This window comes from Lissotriton helveticus, chromosome 6, assembly GCF_964261635.1.
Source record: "Lissotriton helveticus chromosome 6, aLisHel1.1, whole genome shotgun sequence".
NCBI lineage: Eukaryota > Metazoa > Chordata > Amphibia > Caudata > Salamandridae > Lissotriton > Lissotriton helveticus.
This window is the reverse complement of record NC_136067.1, coordinates 1,054,403,989-1,054,423,612: the sequence shown is the minus strand read 5'-3', so window position 1 is coordinate 1,054,423,612 and position 19,624 is coordinate 1,054,403,989. Positions and strand designations below refer to the sequence as shown.

At 44.4% G+C, this 19,624-nt stretch overlaps 1 protein-coding gene across 1 annotated transcript in view; it reads left to right on the top strand.

Moving 5' to 3' along the window:
* The window catches only part of LOC144763255 (uncharacterized), an 88,049-nt gene that overhangs the window by 29,259 nt on the left and 39,166 nt on the right, over positions 1-19,624 (top strand). Inside the window, exon 4 of the mRNA XM_078648694.1 lies at positions 18,224-18,331. Within this exon, the coding sequence (XP_078504820.1) occupies positions 18,224-18,331 (108 nt within the window). The remainder of the gene's footprint in view (positions 1-18,223; positions 18,332-19,624) is intronic.

Genomic DNA, 19,624 nt, shown 5'->3' with positions numbered 1-19,624 from the left:
GAGCTGACAGTCACTGTCCCATCCACCAGCTCAATCCCTGGACGACTGTAAATGAATGTAGCCTTGACAACAATCTCCGCAAAACCAAATAAAAACACTGACACTAGTAAATATATAAATAGCTGGTCAACAAACGTGAACCGTGATGACCCTATAAGATGTTGAGAAATTAATAAGTTATCATCAATATTGCTGTAATTCATCTTATCTTTTTTTCTCTATTGTAGCAGTTAGTTATTGCCAGTGTAGTAAGAGTAAAGTAAATTCACATCCATAGGTTTTATAAATAAAATTAAAAAAAGAAGTGCCATTGGATGCGGGTCAGTCACGGCATTGTGAACCCTAACAGAAATGTGGCAGACATCAGAGATTGACAACCATATGTAGAAGCATGAGCAGGTGTGGTGTACCACCACCAGGGTTTTCCATTAAAGTGAAGCTTGCCACCAGATGAGTGGACCAATGAAACAAGGAGGCTGGCTTTAGAACTTGTGGCGCCCAGAGCAACAATTTTTGTTGGCGTCCCCCCCCCCAAAAAAAAGCCTTCTTCTCCATGAATTCCCTCAATACTGACTCCACCAGTGCCCCTCATCTCTCCATAAACCATCTCACATACATTTCATTCGTTCTATAGCGCTACCCATACCAGTGTAAGGTGTCATAGCACGTTACATTACACACACTTTAAATAGAGCCATTGAATAATACATGTGTAAATCAGTCTATAGGAAATGCTACATTATACAATGAGGATTATAAGATATAGGAGTCACGTGTCACTGATATTAGTAGGCAGTATGTTTTAAGCACAAACTTAGGATTTAAAACGTACCACAGTGGTTGGTGTTGACTTTACTAATAAGTAAGTATTTCTACCCAAATGAACCCTTGGTGGCAAAAAGTAGGATAATAATGGACTTGGGGGGAAAAACATAGAATTCTAAATTATACCATGCAGTCTGCTTGCAGCTCTTTGATGGCAGGTCATAGCTCACTGTGCTGAATCAAGGTTGTAACTTATGAAGTGTAAGTAACAAAATGATCCACTGACAACAGTAGTAACCCAAGGACCCTTCCACATACAAAATACAGTTAGGTGATTAACGTGGTACAGGTTCTTTGCAGCAGACATAGTGACCCTCTACACTATTTTATCATGAGTGGAAACTACCGCTAGACAAAACTATGATTTCTCCAGCAGGAATATTCGTCACCAGAATTAGCTTAACATTTTTGGTGTTGCCTGAAAACTGCCAGACACACAAGGAACTCAACAGCATGGGTTTTTAAACCTATGGTATTTCCAAACATGGCACCCACCGAGATCAGTGCAAAAACAGGTGATGGACAGAATGCAGGACAATGTCATACATTCACCCCAGTACAGAGATCTGGGCCTAAATCCATCGAGATCAGTGCCAGGTGCGGCTGAACCAGTCGCACCACCCTAGAACTGGCTAAAGTTGCAGGCTTGGCTAATGAATATGCATGATTGAGGTGGGTGCTATGTGCTGTATTGCATCGGGATTTTAATCAAGGAATGGAAACGTACATGGAACAGCAGGGTACCATTTATATATTGCATGGTACAAACAAAGCGTTTAACGTTCTTAAAGACAGGCGTCTCAATTGTAATAGGGAGAGGATTGTGGTGGGTGTGGCTCACCTGTGACCAATAACTTGATCACTGCTTTCCAGGATTGCATTAGCAGCAATTCTGTTTTGTGTAAGGGCCGACATTAACAAAACTGTTTTGTGAATGTGCTCTGCATTGCAAAGCACTCAAAGGCTATGAGAGTTCATCATACAGGTTTGTGAGTTGTTACATGCTTTGTGATTGACAATTAGCATTTACTGTATTGGGACATTATTTGCACCAACAAAAACCCACCAACTGCATTGCACTGGTTTTAGAGACCTGAAAATGATTATTAAGTCATGTGCTAATTGATAAAATACCTATATAATACATGTAAACCTGAAATCTATTTATATAAGCCTGTCTTTAATTTCCTTATTACTGATGAGTTGTGACATCTCTGGTCACCTGTAATAATAAAATAGTGTAGCAGTTCAACTGTAATAACCTATTACAGTTTAGTTTTGACATGACACTGCCTGCTGCCAGAATCCACAGCAGGCGTAAAGGCAGGACAGGGAGTATAATCAAAGTTTCAGTTGAAACAGTGAAACCTAGACCTGGCTTTTTCTTAAGCTCTTCTTTTTGCTAGCTAAACAGAGATCAGCAGAAAGGAGATACTTAGGCCAAAATGTTGATTTTTTTCATTCTTTAGATAATTGGGTAATATAGGAAACATAGAATGTCTCTACATGTTTCTACAGATTCTGAGCAAGAGTGTTTTTTATCTGTCTTGTATTAAGCTCATTCTAATATCTTTGTGCCACAAAAATCTAACTACTTTTTGGTGTGCTCAATTTTGTACTACAGATTCTACATGTGGCTATGTATTATTAGGAATAAAGTACCCTGTCCTACAATATAAGGGGCCTGGTGCAAGCTTCTCACTGTCACATTTTAAGTTGAAATGTCCACCCTCATTAAGTTCTAATATTAAACTAGTAAATTAATCTCTCGGAGCATCTATCCCTCTTCTGCCCATCAGTTGGGAAAGTATCTTGAGTTTGTGTGAGCAGTGAGTCACTCATACAAAGACTTGAACACTTTTCTAGCAAATTAGAAAAAGCCAGAAAGGAAGATACAAATGTGAACACAAAGGGCCTGATTCACAGCGTACGTTTTTGTAGTATGTTAAGTTGTACTAATGTAGTACTACTTACTTACTACAAAATGCAATTCACAAACCTATGAGTGTAAATAGTTTTTTCTGTGGGGAGATCCTCAAACATACTCACACAATACTAAGTCTCCCTAAGTAACAAGTTTCAAGTCCTGCAAGAACTAGAGTACGACAGGGACCCAGTAGAAAGTGAGTTGGAGATGATAAAGAAAACAGTGACATCAACATGCCAAGAGGTACTGATTTCCAAGGAATACCAGCATTAAGAATGGATCTCCATGAGACTCTCCACAAATTCCAAGAAAGAAAGGGAAAGGAAGCTGCAGTCATCACCTGTCAAACAAAAGCAGAAAAAGCGAGAAAGCTCAAGGCGAATACACCAAAATGAACAAGGAAGAAAAGATAAGCTTAAGAGCAGAGACGTGAAGATTCATCAGTGGTCTTGCCATAGATGCCCAAGAAGCAACACGCCTAGAAACTTAAAATAACTCTACAGCATAACAAGGAAACTGTCCAGCAGATATAGCGAGCCAGAAAGACCAGTCCCAGACAAAGGTGAGAAGAAGATCATGGTTAACTAATGCAAACAACGAAGATGGGTTGTGAAACTGAACTATCGGGCCCACTGCCTGGTCTCTGATCTGGATTGTTTACTCCGTGTGGTATTACTTTGTTGACCTCTAATGTACTGAACGAATTCATGATTTTGCCTCTATGTACAGTGCTCTGATACCCGCAATGGTCATGTTCACTCTCTATAAAATGTTTTAAATAAATAAATGGGTGGAGCACTTTGAAGAACTGCTGAAGCCCATGCCACAGTGTCCATGACTCTCTTGACTGTAGCAGACCAACCACGGATGAAATATGGCAAGCCATCAAACATCTGAGAAATATAAAGCAGCAGGACCTGACAACATTCCTGCAGAGGGACTGAAGGCAGTCATTGAAACATCAGTACACACGTTCTACTCCATGTTTGGAAGGATTTGGAAAGAGGAAAAGATGCCATCAGATTGGAAGGAGGGATATCTCGTCAAGTTCCCCGAGAAAGGTGACCTAAGTAACAGAGGTATAACTCTTCTATCAACCCCAGGTCATGTGTTCAACAGAGCCATCCTGAACAGAATGAAGGAACACGTCGACACTCAGTTGCAAGACTAGCAAGCTGGCTTCTGCAAAGATAGATCCTGCACAGACCAGATTGCAATACTGCGCATCATCATTTAGCCATCGATGGACTGGATTTCCCCCCTCTCTGTCAACTTCATCGACTATGAGAAGGTATCCGACAGATGCACAGAAAGACCCTTTGGAAACTCCACCGCCACTACGGTGTGCCACATAAACTTGTAAGAATCAATAGGAACTCTTATGAGGGAATGACCTGCAAGATAGTCAAAAGAGGACAACTCACGAAACCTTCCAAGTGGGGACCGGAGTCTGCCAGGGTTGTTTGCTCTTGCTTTTTCTCTTCCTACTGGATATAGACTGGATCACTAAGACATCCACAGTAAGGAGAAGAAATGGAATCCAATGGACACCGTGGACGCAACTCAGTGACATGAACTTTGCACACAACCTGGCCCTACTCTAAAGGACCAAAAACTTTTTGTTAACTACCAATCCTAAAAGTCCAACCTTGAGAATGGTACCTAAAATTCACAAGAATTTGAGAGACCCTCCCATGAGGCCCATAGTGTCTACCAGAGGAAGCATACACCAACCAATTGGACAATTGATTGATAAATATCTCCAATCATCAGTGCAATCAACTGTAACGTACATCAAAGATACATCGCAGTTTCTGCTGAAATTACAACAAATCACATTCAATGAAACAGACAAAATGATCCTATGCACTGCAGATGTATGTAGCTTATACACAAGCATACCCCACGACATGGGGATTGAAGCGATGGAATCAGCCCTATTGAACATGAACTTGGACCAAGATTTTCAGCTGTTTCTTATGGAACTTATGTATTTTACGCTTTACCACAGCTACTTCAAAGTTAATGATGAGTGGTACCAACAACTTACTGGGATGGCAATGGGCAATTCGGCGGCACCTGTGTACGCTAATACCTTCATGCACTGGTATGAAACCCAACACATTTTGAAAGACCCTGGGTGGACTAACCATTTGAGAATGATACTACGCTACATAGATGATTTTTTCATCATATGGACAGACACGGAAGAGACATTGACTACGGCGCTTACGAAATTCAATTCCATAGACCAAAGAATCCAACTCACATGGGACATTTCGGATACCACAGTCAATTTTTTGGACGTCAAAATAACAATAACACCCAATGGATTCATCACAGACCTGTATGTTAAACCCACAGACAGAAATAACATGCTGTTACACTCTAGCTTTCATGAACCCAACTTGATACACAATTTACCTTACTCCCAGATGGCAAGAGTTAAGCGAATTGCATCAGATGAAACCATCCTCAAAACTAGACTCAATGAAATGTCTGACAAATTCAGGAAAAGAGGTTACCCGACATCTTTGGTACAAAAAACCAAAAAAAGAATAGAGGAATCAGACAGATGGAAATTGCTAACACCAACAAGTAAACCTGAGCAAACACGGATAGTAGTGGTTTCAAAATACTCGACCAGCAGCAGACAGTTTAAACAAACTATAATGAAACATTGGTCGATCCTCAACCTTGAACCGGATTTTGGAAACAGTTTCAGCCAACCACCCTTATTTGCATACACGAGAGCGAAAAACCTGGGAGAAATATTGCAAAGTAAACCAAAAGAACATACAACTTATGCAGGTACTAAGCCCTGCTTAAACTGCGGACACTGCAATAATATTATCAAGGGTAATACTGTAAACCATCCAAGTCAAGGTAATTCCATCAAGCTCAGAGTGAATGCAACATGTGATACCAACAATTTGATATATGGCATAAAGTGCCCTTGTGGGAAAATGTATGTAGGTAAAACTGAGAGCCGTATCAAGACACGGCTTACGGAACACAAGTCTAACATCAGACTCAAGAATACGAAGTCAGCATTGTCTGCCCATTTCACTGAAAAGCAACATAATGTTTCTCAAATGAAATATATTGTACTTGAGACAATACAAAAACAAGAAGGGAGAGACAACAATAAATTTCTCCTACAACGTGAGAAGTATTGGATCCATAAACTGTCTACTCAAAATCCCATGGGGATTAATGAAAGGATTGAGTTTTCGTGTTACTTATGATTAACTTGCTCTTTGTATTGACCTTGCTGTTATTGTGCACATCCCCAACTGTGACACTATGTACACTCAGGTAATCGGTTTAACACTAATCCCACAATAGCGAACACAGTAGCACAAGCATCACATCAAGCCACACACACCCGGTTCAAGTCTAAACTTTCAAAATTTTCATATCCATCCTTTTTATTTTCAATTTTTTTTATATATCTTCCTAAGGTCCACAATGTAACCATTTTAACTTGCAGTTAACTGCTAGAAAACCTGGTTTGTGAAGTTACTTTTATGTACGATTCAGCCCCTAACATTACCCGACTTAGTCTGTCTTTTACTTCTATCTACGAGCTAGATCACATGACACTTGACATTTTGAATGTAAGAAACGCGGGAAGCCATTGCTTCGCCGGCGTTTTTCAGAGCAGATCTCCGGATAGCTTTCATCTACCCGTTACAAAACAGGTCAGTGTTTCTTGCCGTTTAAAATCACACTAACCTTACGAACCACCGCATTGCCCACAGGCATTGACAAATCCTCCCTTGTTTCTCCCGTTTTATTACAGATTTCCAAAACAACGCACTACGAAGGGCATGTAAGATAATCACTGCTTTTTTAATCTAAATCGTGATTTGAAACACAGCTTAACACACGCATATAGATAACATGAATGAAATGTACCCTTGTATCAGTTTTTGAACCACAGTTAAACAGATGCTTGCACTGTTATTATTTCCGTTGAAATGCTTTATTGCTTAATTACTGAATGTTTTGCAAATAGTTACTTCGATTACTATTAATAATCATTTGTATACATTATTACTTTTAGTGTCTATTTCCCTGATGAAGAGCATATGAAATGCTCGAAATGCATTGGAAATGTGGAATATAAACAAGCCCGAGCTTTAAATTGAGTTCTCTGAAAGCTAAGAAACCAATGGAATATGTTTTAAAAATGAACATTAAATAAATTCAAAGAAATGAAATGAACATTGTTTAGAAGTAGCTTTTCTTCCATGAAAGTCACTTCGTGAATGTGTGTGCCAAACAAGGGATGGGACCAGAATCCTTCTAGTCTCACGTCTTCTTATTATAGTTTTGACGTCGTAGGACTCTCGACGCCTCCTTGCTGTGCACCACCAAACTGAATAACAAGACTATATGTTGAGTAACTTTACAGCTGTGCATCTATCCATCAATCTATGATACCTACTCTACTGTGCCCATCTGTAGGTGCAAGAGAAGATAGACAATGTGGCAGCCACATCAACACAACTTGGTCTCAACATCCACAGGGGAAAACCAAGATCTTGAAGGCTAACACAGGCAGCACAACTTCAGTCACTCTTGCAGGCGGTGCACTTGAAGAGGTTGAAACCTTCACCCATCTCAGCAGTGTAATAGACAACTAGGGCAGCACAGACACCAATGTGAAGGCAAGAATCGACAAAGCAAGGTCTGCCTTCAGTCAGCTAAAGAAGATCTGTAGCTCCAAGGACCTTACGCTGCAAACCAAGATCAGGCTTTTTAATACCAATGTACAACTGGTCCTTCTGTATGGAGCAGAAATGTGGAGGACAACAGTGACCACCACCTACAAAGTCCAGACCTTCAGCAACACCTGTCTGAAGAAAATCCTCCAAATCCACTGCCCAAACACCATCAGCAACAACAATCTATGGCAGCAAACTTGCCAACTCCCTGCTCCTGAAGAAATCATGAAAATACACTGTGACTGGATAGATCACATCCTCTGCAAGCCTGCAAAAATTGCCAGCAGGAAAGCCTTAACCTGGAACCACCAAGGGAAGAGGAAAAGAGGAAGGCCAAGAATCAGTTGGCACCGAGGTGAGGCTGACTGCAAGCAGATGGGTCACACCTAGAGTCAGATTGAAAGAAAAGCCCAGAATAGAGATGGCAGGAGTGTCCTGGTTGATGGTTTATACCCCGTGAGGGGTTCTAGGCATAAGAAAGTAAGTAAGTATCCAGACACATGTAAGTTACTACTTAGGGGCGGATTCCGATGCGTCAGAAATGGCTCTGACAGTCGGTCAGAGCCGTTCGACCGCATAAGAATTGCCAGTTCGTATTCCTTTCCGACCGACCCATTTTGATGGGGTCAGTTGGAAAGGAATCCTAACTGGATTTCCGAATGAATCCTAACTGGATTTCCGAATGGCCTCTGACGGGCCCGGAGAACCCGGCTGCCATTCAGAAATCCTCCATCAATCTCTCAGGCAGCTTTTTCCGGCCGAGGGATTCAGATGGAAGATTCCCTCAGCCTTTCTGTGCCAGCCTTTCCGACACAGAAAGGCTTTGGGAATCTTACCTTGGGGGTCCCCAGCATGGCCCCCATCAGTGCAAGGCCTCCGAATGGTGGCCTAGGGGATACCTAAGATGCCCCCCTGTTGATCCCTGCTCCCGGTGAAAGACACCCTGAGGTGCCTGCCAAGGGGTGCAAGGATGAACTGCTCCTCTGCTCATTGCAATGAGAGCATGCATTCTGTTCGGAATGCATGCTCCCTTTGTAAAGAATAGGATTGCGACCGAACAGGATTCGGTTGTATCCTACTTCCTGGGCTGGAATCGGCAACAGGAGGTTGTTCGGTTCCAGTTTCCAAACGTGTCCGTCCGACATCGGAATCAACCTCTTTGTGCCTGATTACAAGTTTGTCTGCGTATTCCGACCTGTGCATAAACCCCTGTTTACGCACAGTTTGGAAAATTGAAAGGTATTTAATGCATCCGATAGTGATCAGATGCGTTAAATACCTCAACCTTCTTGAAATTTCGGCTGGTTCAACTTGCTGAAATTTAACAAGGGTAAAGCGTACAGTATTTACCGTATTATGCAGATTTTGGCATGCTAAACACCAAAATCTGCATGTTATTTCCCACAAACTCATAATAAGTGTTATGTATTGTACCAAATAAATGACATACCCCGTGGTATATTTTATTTATCAGGTGCGATAAATAGCACCTATACTCGTAATCAGGCCAATAGTATTAAATGTGAGAGGGACCAAGGGAATTTGCTGGTAAAAGGTGCATACTTACGGGGTGCGGAGCTTGCCGGCACTGATGGCGGACACGTAACTCCCAAGCTCTGTGTCGCCGCCTCAATAATTCAACAATAATCCTGCATCGGCTGTTTCTTTGCAACAGAAAAGCACCAGCTAGCACTTGCTACGCTCCGGACTGCAGCGGTAGCCAAAATTGCGGACCCTGGAGGCTTGGAGCATCGCCAGCGCCTGAGACGATCCGGAGCGCAGACTGGGCCGCAGATCCGCGACCTTGAGTGAGCTGGACACCGGGGGACCTGCATTGACGTGCGGCCGGGGGGTGCCGGTGCTCACGACTCGCGAGGAGGTGAGGCGCAAGGCGCCCGGGGCATCCCCACTTCCTCCCTCCTTCACCCCCCCCCACCTCGGCCTGATATCGTGCTGTGGGGGCTGTGGAACTTTTGAGGCCCCTGTGCTTATACACCTGTGGAGCGCTGGTGGAGAGGTCCTCCTGGCTCCTGAATCCTGTCAGCTGCACCCACCTGGAGCCACGTGAATCTGCGAGTGGGGGTCCCCCACACTGCTGGGGAGATACCACGTCCCGCCTCTACATCTGGGCGGCTGTTCTTCGCTGCATCTGCGCGCGGCGGGTCGCTGAGGCCTGAAAATAGCGTTTGGCGCCCAAACACTCCTACAGCAGACCCTGGGCCTTGCCTGCTGTGCGTGGCCCAGTGGCGCAGTGAGACGCCCTCAGCCGACTCGCAGTGGAGCGAGGGGAACCGGCCTTGCTGACTGAGCCTTGAGGCCGTCCGGAGGGGGAGTCGCCCCCGGTGCCTTGGGGGGATCTTTGATGCCCGTCGCCTCACGTGGGCCTCGCCATCGCCCTGAGCACTAGTGACCTTCAATACATCGCCAGGCGAGGATCCTTGCGGGGTGCGGCTCGCGACGTGCCCCTCAGGGTGCTACCCCACTATTGGACGACACTCGCTCCCCCCAACATCTTGTGGTGCTGGCCCCAGGAACACCGACGGACTAGACGCCACTATGGGGAAAGGGGGCAAGACTCAAAGTAAACTCCCTTTCGAGAACCGCCGAACCAAGCCCTCCGAAACTCAAGAGGCGGATCAGACCCACCATGCGGGCGGCGCAGAGAACACGGTCTACTCCGATATCAAATCCTTGCTATTATCGATGGAGAAGGGTCTGCAAGACAGTATGGCCTCTATAGGCACTAAAATAGATGCCCTCACTTATCGGATGGACCGCATGGCGGAGCGCATAGACAAACATGCGGAGCGTCTGGACATGTCCGAGCGGCGCCTAACGGAGGTGGAGGAGGCTCAAACGGAACTGGACAACGACCGCAAGAAAATTGGCAAGCTACTGCAAGTCATACAGGATAAGGCGGAGGATTTAGAGGCCCGCTCGAGACGTTCCAACATACGAATCACGGGTTTTTTTCGGAGACGACGCCAACGGGCAACATGGAAAAGTTCACCGAGAAGCTTCTGGTCACACTTCTGGGGGACAATGTCTTCTCCCCAATGTTTGTAGTGGAGCGGGCGCACCGCTCGCTGGGTCCTCGTCCACGCCCTGGAGCCCCACCACGGCCCATTATTGCTAAGCTCTTTAATTACAGAGACAGAGACACGGCCCTCCGACTGGCACGCGACAAGAAGAAGCTGCAGTATGAGGGATCTGACATCTCCCTGTATCCAGACTTTACTGCCAGAGTGCAGGAGGAACGCAGACATTTCGCCCCATACAAGAAACAGCTTCGTGATCTAGGGCTAGATTATGCCATGTTGTACCCTGCAAAACTGAGAATTAATCGGCAAGGTCACTCCCATATTTTCACTGGCACTGCAGCAGGCCCTGAAGGTGTGGTCCAAGAATCATCGGAAAGACATCGGCAGCCAAGCAGAGGGCGAGGAGAGCCGGAGCCAGCTTGACGAACAGGACTGACATGGGCTGCAAACGACCAAGTTGGGTTTTTGAGATGAACTTACCTATCTCGATCATCAGAACTGTGCCTAGCTCTGGACTGGAATTGAGGCTGGCTATCACTATCCTAGTTGGGGGTAGTCAGACTAACTTGGATCGAGATCAGGTTAACAGTTTGAACTGAATGTTGGGAAGACTATTCCGTTACACATGTTATGTATGAAACCAGCCTTTTGGGTCTATAGCTAATATGATTATTGAGATTGTTCTCAGTCCACGAGGTATATGCAGGCGCGGCTGCTCGTAATGTCCACTCATAGCCTGCGCGGACCACGGGTTAATTAGTGCTAGACTGTTTCTATCGGCTGAAGCAAAGATGTCAGGCGGTGGTCCACGGACCGGGTTTCAAGCTAGTGCTGTGCTCAGTTTACTTACTGACTGCTTGGTAACCTTGGCCCCCGCGCTGTATGCACCTTTAGCCCCTTCGGGCTAATACTAGTTAGCTAATAAGGTTGGGATGGGGGAGGAAGTGGTACTATCATGCAAGGCCGGGTTGGGGTTGGTCTGCTGTGGTTGGGGGGTAGAGGGATTTTGGGGAGGGAATGTTCAGTTCATAATGGGGGGTTGTTCTATCTGACTTCTGACGCTACGAGCGTGCTATTCCCACTTAGGGCGCCTGTGATCCACTGCAATGACTGACTTGACCACTGAGACTGAGGCTCCACATGTTCCCCGGCTCAGGGCACTCACGTGGAATGTTCGTGGCCTACATGATCACCGAAAAGTCAGGAAAGTAATCAGTTATTTACAGCGCCAACACATAGATATAGCTCCAATTCAGGAGACTCATCTCCCCATGAATAGTAACATGTTGCGTTGCAGGGGCTTAGAGGGTAACATTGCCGCTGCTGGCTTCACCTCACACGCAAGGGGTGTCTTAACCTGGGTGAATCCGAAATCTAAACTTAAGTTACAAACCCTATTAGCAGATACAGAGGGTAGATTTGTCATATCTAAGTGTACAGGACCAGGTCTGGAACTAGTAATCATTAACACATATGGCCCCAACTATGACTCACCTGAATTCTATCGGACCCTCGCTGCCAGGGCCAAACACTATGACCCGAATCACCTCCTGTGGGGGGGATCTTAACCTCATTCTGGACCCTGCGCTAGACAGGTCAGCTGGCCCTCATCGTAGACCCCGGGCTGCTGCCTTGAAGTTGCAGAGTGTGATGAGGTGCTTGGGCTTGGATGACTTGTGGCGTTCCCGAAACCCACAAAAGGGGGGCTACACACACTACTCCGCTTACCATGACATCCATACCAGGATAGACTACTGGCTGGCACCCTCCAACAGATTAGGACAGATTAGGGACTGCAGAGTGTTGCCTAGAACCCTGTCTGATCACTCGCCGGTGCTCTTGGAGATGCGTATCCCGGGAAAGGCCATACCGCTATTCACATGGCGATTCCCACCATACTCCCTACTGGACCCAGTGTTCAGAGGAGAGCTTGCTGAAGCAATAGATGTCTTCTTTGAAATTAATGTGGGCTCTGTGGATAGTTTCCAAGTGGTGTGGGAGGCATTCAAAGTATCTATAAGGGGTGTAGCAATGTCCAAACACTCTGGTATACTTAAGTCCATTTGACAGAGACAAGCAGACCTGGTGAGACAGCTGGCTGACCTAGAGGGCAGTACAAATCAACAGAAGAGTGACAGAAAAGAAAAATTGGGTGAACCAAATAAGGGGATATATTACTACCACCAAAGTAGGAATGATAGACAGATACACGCACAGTGCTAGAAAAAGAGCCCTCAGGCACCAAAAGACGATTGTCGTCATTGGGCACTTGTTGAAAAAAAGAGAAAAGGAATTATATCCAACAATAGTGAACAAGTGAATTAAAAGAAGTACTGGCTACTCCCCAGTGAAGAAAAAGTATTTAATACAGAGGTAGCTCTGACTTCATTAAAAACATTGTGCAAGACGGACATAGACCCGGTTGTGTGAATTTGAACCAGGGAAGTCCTGTACAAAGTTAGGGGTCAACATGTTTCTGCTACAAAAGAGCTACAGGTCGGCTTAGCATTCATCAGGACCAAGAGAAAGTAAAAGTCGCCTTTGTGGGTGACGCACTCTAAGGCGCCGAACCCAACCAGGGCGAAAAGAAAACAAAAGGTTACAAACTTGAAAGTAAACCAAGCACAGGGACTTCCTCGTGCGTACCCTCCAAAGCGTGAGGGCTGAGATATTCTAAAGTATCATGAACGATACTCCTTAGGCTGGTGACGGGGGAAATCTTCACGCCCGGACCATTTGTATCCCGGCCACTGCCCTCCATTAGACCTACTAAGTCCTCATCCACCGCCTGAAAACGACCTAGAGGGCAGACAGAGCAGATCAGCAGACAGTGCGATAAGTGATGACATTAAGTCGCTACTCGCTGAATATCATGAGAAGGCAGACAGGGAAATTACACACATGGGGAAATATGCCACAGCTAGAGTATACGGGGAGGACGAACAACCCGGTGCAGTTCTGGCCAGGATATTGGGAGGGAATAGAAGGCGGCAACATATCACAGAGGTAAAGTCTGCAGACGGAGAGGTGCACACCGACGAAACTGACATAGCGAACGTATTTAAGGCCTACTATGCTGAACTGTACGCATCCAAGTGTGGGGACATTGAGGATGACATCGATGACTACCTTGGCCACATTAAAATTCCCACGCTGACTAATGCACATAGGGAACTCCTTATGCTCCCTATAGAAAAAGATGAAATACTGGAGGCTCTGTCCAGTATGAAGTCAGGCAGAGCGCCGGGCGCAGACGGCCTCACAGCAGTCTTTTACAAAGCTTTTAAAGATCAACTGCTCCCTCACCTATCGGCCCTCTTTGACGATATCTGCGTGGAGGGCAGCATGCCCGAATCCATGAGGGAGGCGCTCCTAGTCACTATACTGAAACCGGGCAAACCCTGGGATGAGTGTAGCTCCTACAGGCCTCTATCTCTGCTGAATGTCGATGCAAGATTATTCGCTAAGGTTATGGCGACCCGATTGGCGCTTCTTGCACCCAAGCTGGTAGCTCCAGAACAGGCCGGATTTATCCCTAGCAGGAACCTAGTATACAATATCAGGACGGTATTGGGCACAATACAACATGTGCGACAGGACAGGAAGGCTCTGGCAGTATTCCTTGATATGGAAAAGGCCTTTGACTCAGTAGAGTGGCCTTTTATGCGATTGGTGCTGCAACGTATGGGCCAAGGACAACCTTTCCTGCAGATGATAGGAGCACTATACAATCAGCCGCGGGCTCGGCTCCGAATGGGCGACCTGGTCTCTGACTTCTTTCCCATCAGTAGAGGCACCAGGCAGGGGTGCCCGCTTTCGCCCCTCCTGTATGCCCTGGTGGCAGAGCCGCTAGCTTGCGCCCTCCGGGAGAACCACGGGAACGAGGGCATAGGCTTTTCAGGGAACAGGATTGTGGTGTCAATGTACGCAGATGACACCCTACTGTATGTTCGTGATCCGGATAGTAACCTGTCTTCGGTACTTAGAGAAGTTGTCCGATTTAGCGCATTATCGGGCTTAAAGGTCAATTGGTCAAAGTCACTAGCCTTCCCCTTGACTCCCATTACGCAAAATACAACTATGGAGTACCCACTGCAGTGGACCACCGACATGGTCAGGTACTTGGGGGTACAACTCCACACGGATGCAGAGATCTTATTCAGAGCTAACTACGGCACTGCCTTTAGCAGACTGGAAGATGACGTTGAGGCCTGGTGTAAGCTCCCGCTCTCCCTAATGGGTCGAATATCCATAATGAAAATGGTCGTGCTTCCCAGGTTTTTATTTCTGTTTATGACTATTCCGATAGTCCTCCCCAAATCTTTTTTCTTACGCCTACAACAATTAATGACTAAACTAGCCTGGGCGGGCGGACAACCACCAGCCAAATGGACGCTACTTACGTTGCCCTACACCATGGGGGGACTTAGTGCTCCGGACTTGGAACTATATTACAGAGTAGCCCAGGCTGCTCATTTGCACACCTGGATACATGGGGATCGCGGCATTCCACATGTGCGCATGGAAGCACTTTTTGCAAGCCCACTCTCGCTTCCGCACACGATCTTCCAGCCGACAGATCGTAGAACTGGAGTACTAGACTCAATCACGGCCACAAACCACGCTTGGCACAGCCTGCTACAGGCACAAGATGGTGCTCTGCTATACTCCCCCGTGATGCCGGTAGACTGGGCCCGGTGGCTGCCCCCTCTCCAGGAGAAAGGGGTGACTCTTGCATTGCAGAAACTGAACATCAAAGTCGCGGGTGACTTGTTCAGCGATGGGGTGGCCAAGACATGGGAGCGGGTTGCGGGTGACAGCGAGGCGCCGCCGCTTCTGACACGTTTCCAGTTTCATAGAGTTTGTAGCGCTCTATCCGACTTACTGGGTGGAGACATGGCGGATCCCCCGGAAGTTCCGGAACTCACCTATATCATCAAGGCCGATTCTCCCCACAAACTTTTGACCAACCTGTACAGACTAGCTCAGGCACACAAAGAGCACACATACACTAAGGCACGGCTGGCATGGCAAACTGACCTACATACTGTTCTCGATGATGACATGTGGCGATACTGCTGCACTAACACTAGGAAACTCTCCCTCAATGACCGACACAGATTGGTACACTTTAAATATCTGAACAGGGTGTACTACACTCCAGCTAGATTGTACAGATATGGTCTACGAACCACTGCGGAATGTGAAAGGTGCCATGCCCCTAATGCAGACTTTCTACACCTTGGTTGGCAGTGCCCTGGTGTCGGACTTCTGGGAACAGGTCTTTGCCGATATCCGTAACATAGCAGAGATTGATCTTGCACCTGACCCCTTGGTAGCATTACTAGGATATACCAAAAAACTCCCTAGAGCGGCGCGGAGACTGGTGGACATGGGTCTGCTCATGGCCCGGAGGGTTGTTGCATGCTGTTGGATGAGAGGCCCCATGCCTACACTCAAGCGTTGGGCGCATGATATGTTGTATTGCTGCACGCAGTCGGAGACCTACAGTGAACTCATGCCCCCCACCAGCAGACCTAAGAACTTTTGGGGGCTGTACCAGACATACCTGGTTAATAAAGGGGCCACTTGCTCAGCAGAGGGGACATAGGATCACTAGAAGTGCTCGAGGTGGAGGGTATCCTCTCTGAGACACTGAGACACGATTTTATCTTGATTACTAGAGACATGTCTATTTCTTTTTGATTGTCAAGAACTGCCTATTATGTGGATGCATACATTAACATATATCATCTAGCGCCGCCTGCCCAACTATGGAGTTGTTGGCTAAATGGCTGTGTATACACCTGAGTGAAGGAAGTCGCGCGCTTGATAATGCAAGGATGTGAACAAAGTCAGATTGGCGGGAGGGGGGCTTAGAATTGTATCTTCATTTGTACACTGTTACTCACATGACAAACTCTAAAATACATTTTAAAAAAAGGTACATACTCCTACTAAAGGGGAGTGGTTTAGGAAGGAGAAAATATAGGTTTTAGGTAGAAATAACGAGGGGCTTTTACCCACCCACAAAAGAATAAGCCTGTTGATATTCACAAACTGCAGTTACTACACCCAAAAAGAACCCAAAACTGTTGTGAATATACTCTAGCTCAAAGCTGGATTAAGTCCCTTGGCACTGCAAAACCCTCCCATAATAAAAGAATGGAGGTAGGAACTTACAAAAAAAGATATGAAATAATGTTAAATTAAATTAAATATTTTGAACTGGTTAAAAATATAAATAATTTTATTTTAATGTTAAACAATTATCTAAAAATTAAACACCTTTATTATTTTAGTTAAAACTATAATATTAACCTTTCTTGAATTTAATAATTCATGTAACATTAATTTGTATTAAAATATAATTAAATTACTTGTGATTAATTCTATACATCACATTTAATAATGTAATACTTTAAAAAAGATAATAATTTTTTGTTTTACCGTAGGTGATTTTTAAAATTTTAACTTCACAAAAAACATTTGTAATTTAATATATTCAAAATAATTACATTTTAAATTAAAATTAAGTTAATAGTGTAGTAGCACTTGTGTAATTTGGTTTACATTTAAAATAAATATATACAATTAATTTACCTTAATAGTTAACATAATAATATGTTTACTAATTGCTTTGAAGTTCAATATTTTTTTTTTACTGTTCCATATACTTTACCATATGGAGATCCCACAACATGGGTACACAATAACATTTTTTGTTTTGAAGATCTAACTCTTCAAGGAACGCACACACTGATTTATGCTTTCAAGCTTTTCAAGTGTGATTTCGCTATTTACAAAGGTGCCAGCACTTACCCACGGTTCTAAGTAATGTCACATTTAAATTGTTCTAGGAGGTAAAAGCATCTTGTGGTGGCCAACCGAACTCCTATATCAAATAACAGGGATCTACTCATACCACCTTAAACCTGAAATAGTACTTGAGTCACTCGAATGTCCTTTGTGTTACAAAAATGGCTATGCCTTGTTTATAAAGGCTTACCTTAATGTGCCTAATAGCTTATGTTTTGTACATGCAGAAAGCTGGACTGATCCATGTGCATGACCAGTGCATCTGTGTACATCCCTTACTCACAAACGGATGAATACACAGTAGAGCTCCCTCAATTCTTCACTTCCTTGTTTGATCAAGTCAGGCGCAAGTGAAGAGGGAAGGCAGACTGTGGTTATTTCTCATCCCTGACTGCTATGCAACGCACCCTATAGCAATGATCATGCATAATACTTCGTAAGTGTTGCCTTACCATCACTTTTGTCCTGTAAATGGGGACAAACATGGAAAACAAATGTGTGAGGTAGGTCCCATTATACCCGTGGTTGGATGGCGAGGGGCCTGTTGGCGTTGGAAACCCTTTGTCACTTGACCCACATGAATAATGGGAAGCACTGGATAACAAACTACCGGCCTCATGCGGGTCCTGCTTGTTCTGCAGCTGGTCTATTTCATCACACTCGTGGGAAAAATTCACAATTTGTGACAAGCCCCTTTGAGAGTCAGCCTTTGATGTCTACAGGTTAAAATTGATATCTGTGTTCGAAGTTCTCCATTGTTGTTTGGGCTTACGAAAAGGAAGCAGCGGTCATTGATCATAGAATAGAGCAACACAATGGTCCAATGAAAATGTTTATTGTTAGCATATGGCACATTGATTTCCACCTTTGTTTAACAGGTGATACGGTCACAAGTCCTGTTGGAATGTTTGGAGGAAACAGAGAAGAAACCCTTCATTCAACAAATCCTCAAGAAGAAGAAGAACTTAATGAGTGTTCCAGTACAGGTGAAGTTAAACAGTGGGATTCAAATGCTTTTTTTCATGCATGAAACATTGAGAAGTATCTAATTGTACATCAACTATTGTATGTAGGAATATTTTCCAAACTAGAACCTTTGTGATATTTAAAAAGTAATGTAAAATCGATAAAATATTTATCTTAAACTAAAGTAATAGTATTTCATGTCAATAATTAAAGTAAGGATTTGTTGTTGATAATTTGCATATCCACTCCATCTGCTTGTTCCTTCATTTTTGTTTTCTTAGTGTTCCTGCATGGTGGTGTCTATTTTGTGTAAAGGAATGTCTATTTCTACTATTCAACACAGTTAATGTCTATATATTTTTATAATGGAGCCAGAGAAGGTTTTCAGCCTCTGTCTCACATACAGGAAAAAGGTGTTCTTAGCATTTTTAAGACATTCTTAAGACAATGTCTTAAAGGACTAGAATATAGAAAAGGAGGAATGTGATTCAGTGGCTTACTGTAGCCTGCAAGGGTAAAATGTGATTTATTTATAAGTTTTATAAAGTTTTATAAATTGATTGCTTCAAAGCGTTAGAGGCGATACCAAATCTACACTTTGATGAAGAGAAACTGGAAAGTAGCGTCCTATCAGATGGGGCAAGTGCCTATGATGCACATTCCTCAGTTGCGACCCCTGATATTTGTTCTGCACACATATGAATTAATGGATCCTACATAAATAAATACATCATGACTACATCTGAAGTTGCATTTTCCCTTTTGGTTTTGATTTTGCTAGCCATTGTGGCTAAAGACAATTGAGAAAGGTAAGCCACAGACAATCAAATGTAAGCACCCTATTGTAAGTAATTATAATATGTTATCTTCATGAAATAACTTCAAAAGTATACTAAATATTGTCAAGCTCTGCACTCTGCAGGATCGATGCGATGTGACAAAGCTCCACCTCCGGACCTCCCAAACACCCTGGATGTAAAAGCACAGGGTGTTCAAGTGATACGGCGAGGGAAAAAACCCCAAAAAGGGGAAAAACCCGGGAAAGGAAAGGAAGGGAACAGCTGGGAAAGGGAAGCTGTGAAAAGAAAGGTGCACAGGTTAATACAAGTCGCAATTCCTACTCTCTTTCAATTCTCACTGAAACAAAAGACTAAATGCCACCTGCCTTTTGCTGCCCTTTATTAGCGTCCAGCCAACATGCACTCCTTCTTCTCTCCTTCCCTGTGTGACATGAATGCCAGCATTAGTATACGTGTATGATGTAGCAACTTAGATGTATGCATCTGTAAGAAAGACAACCTACCCCTGGGGGA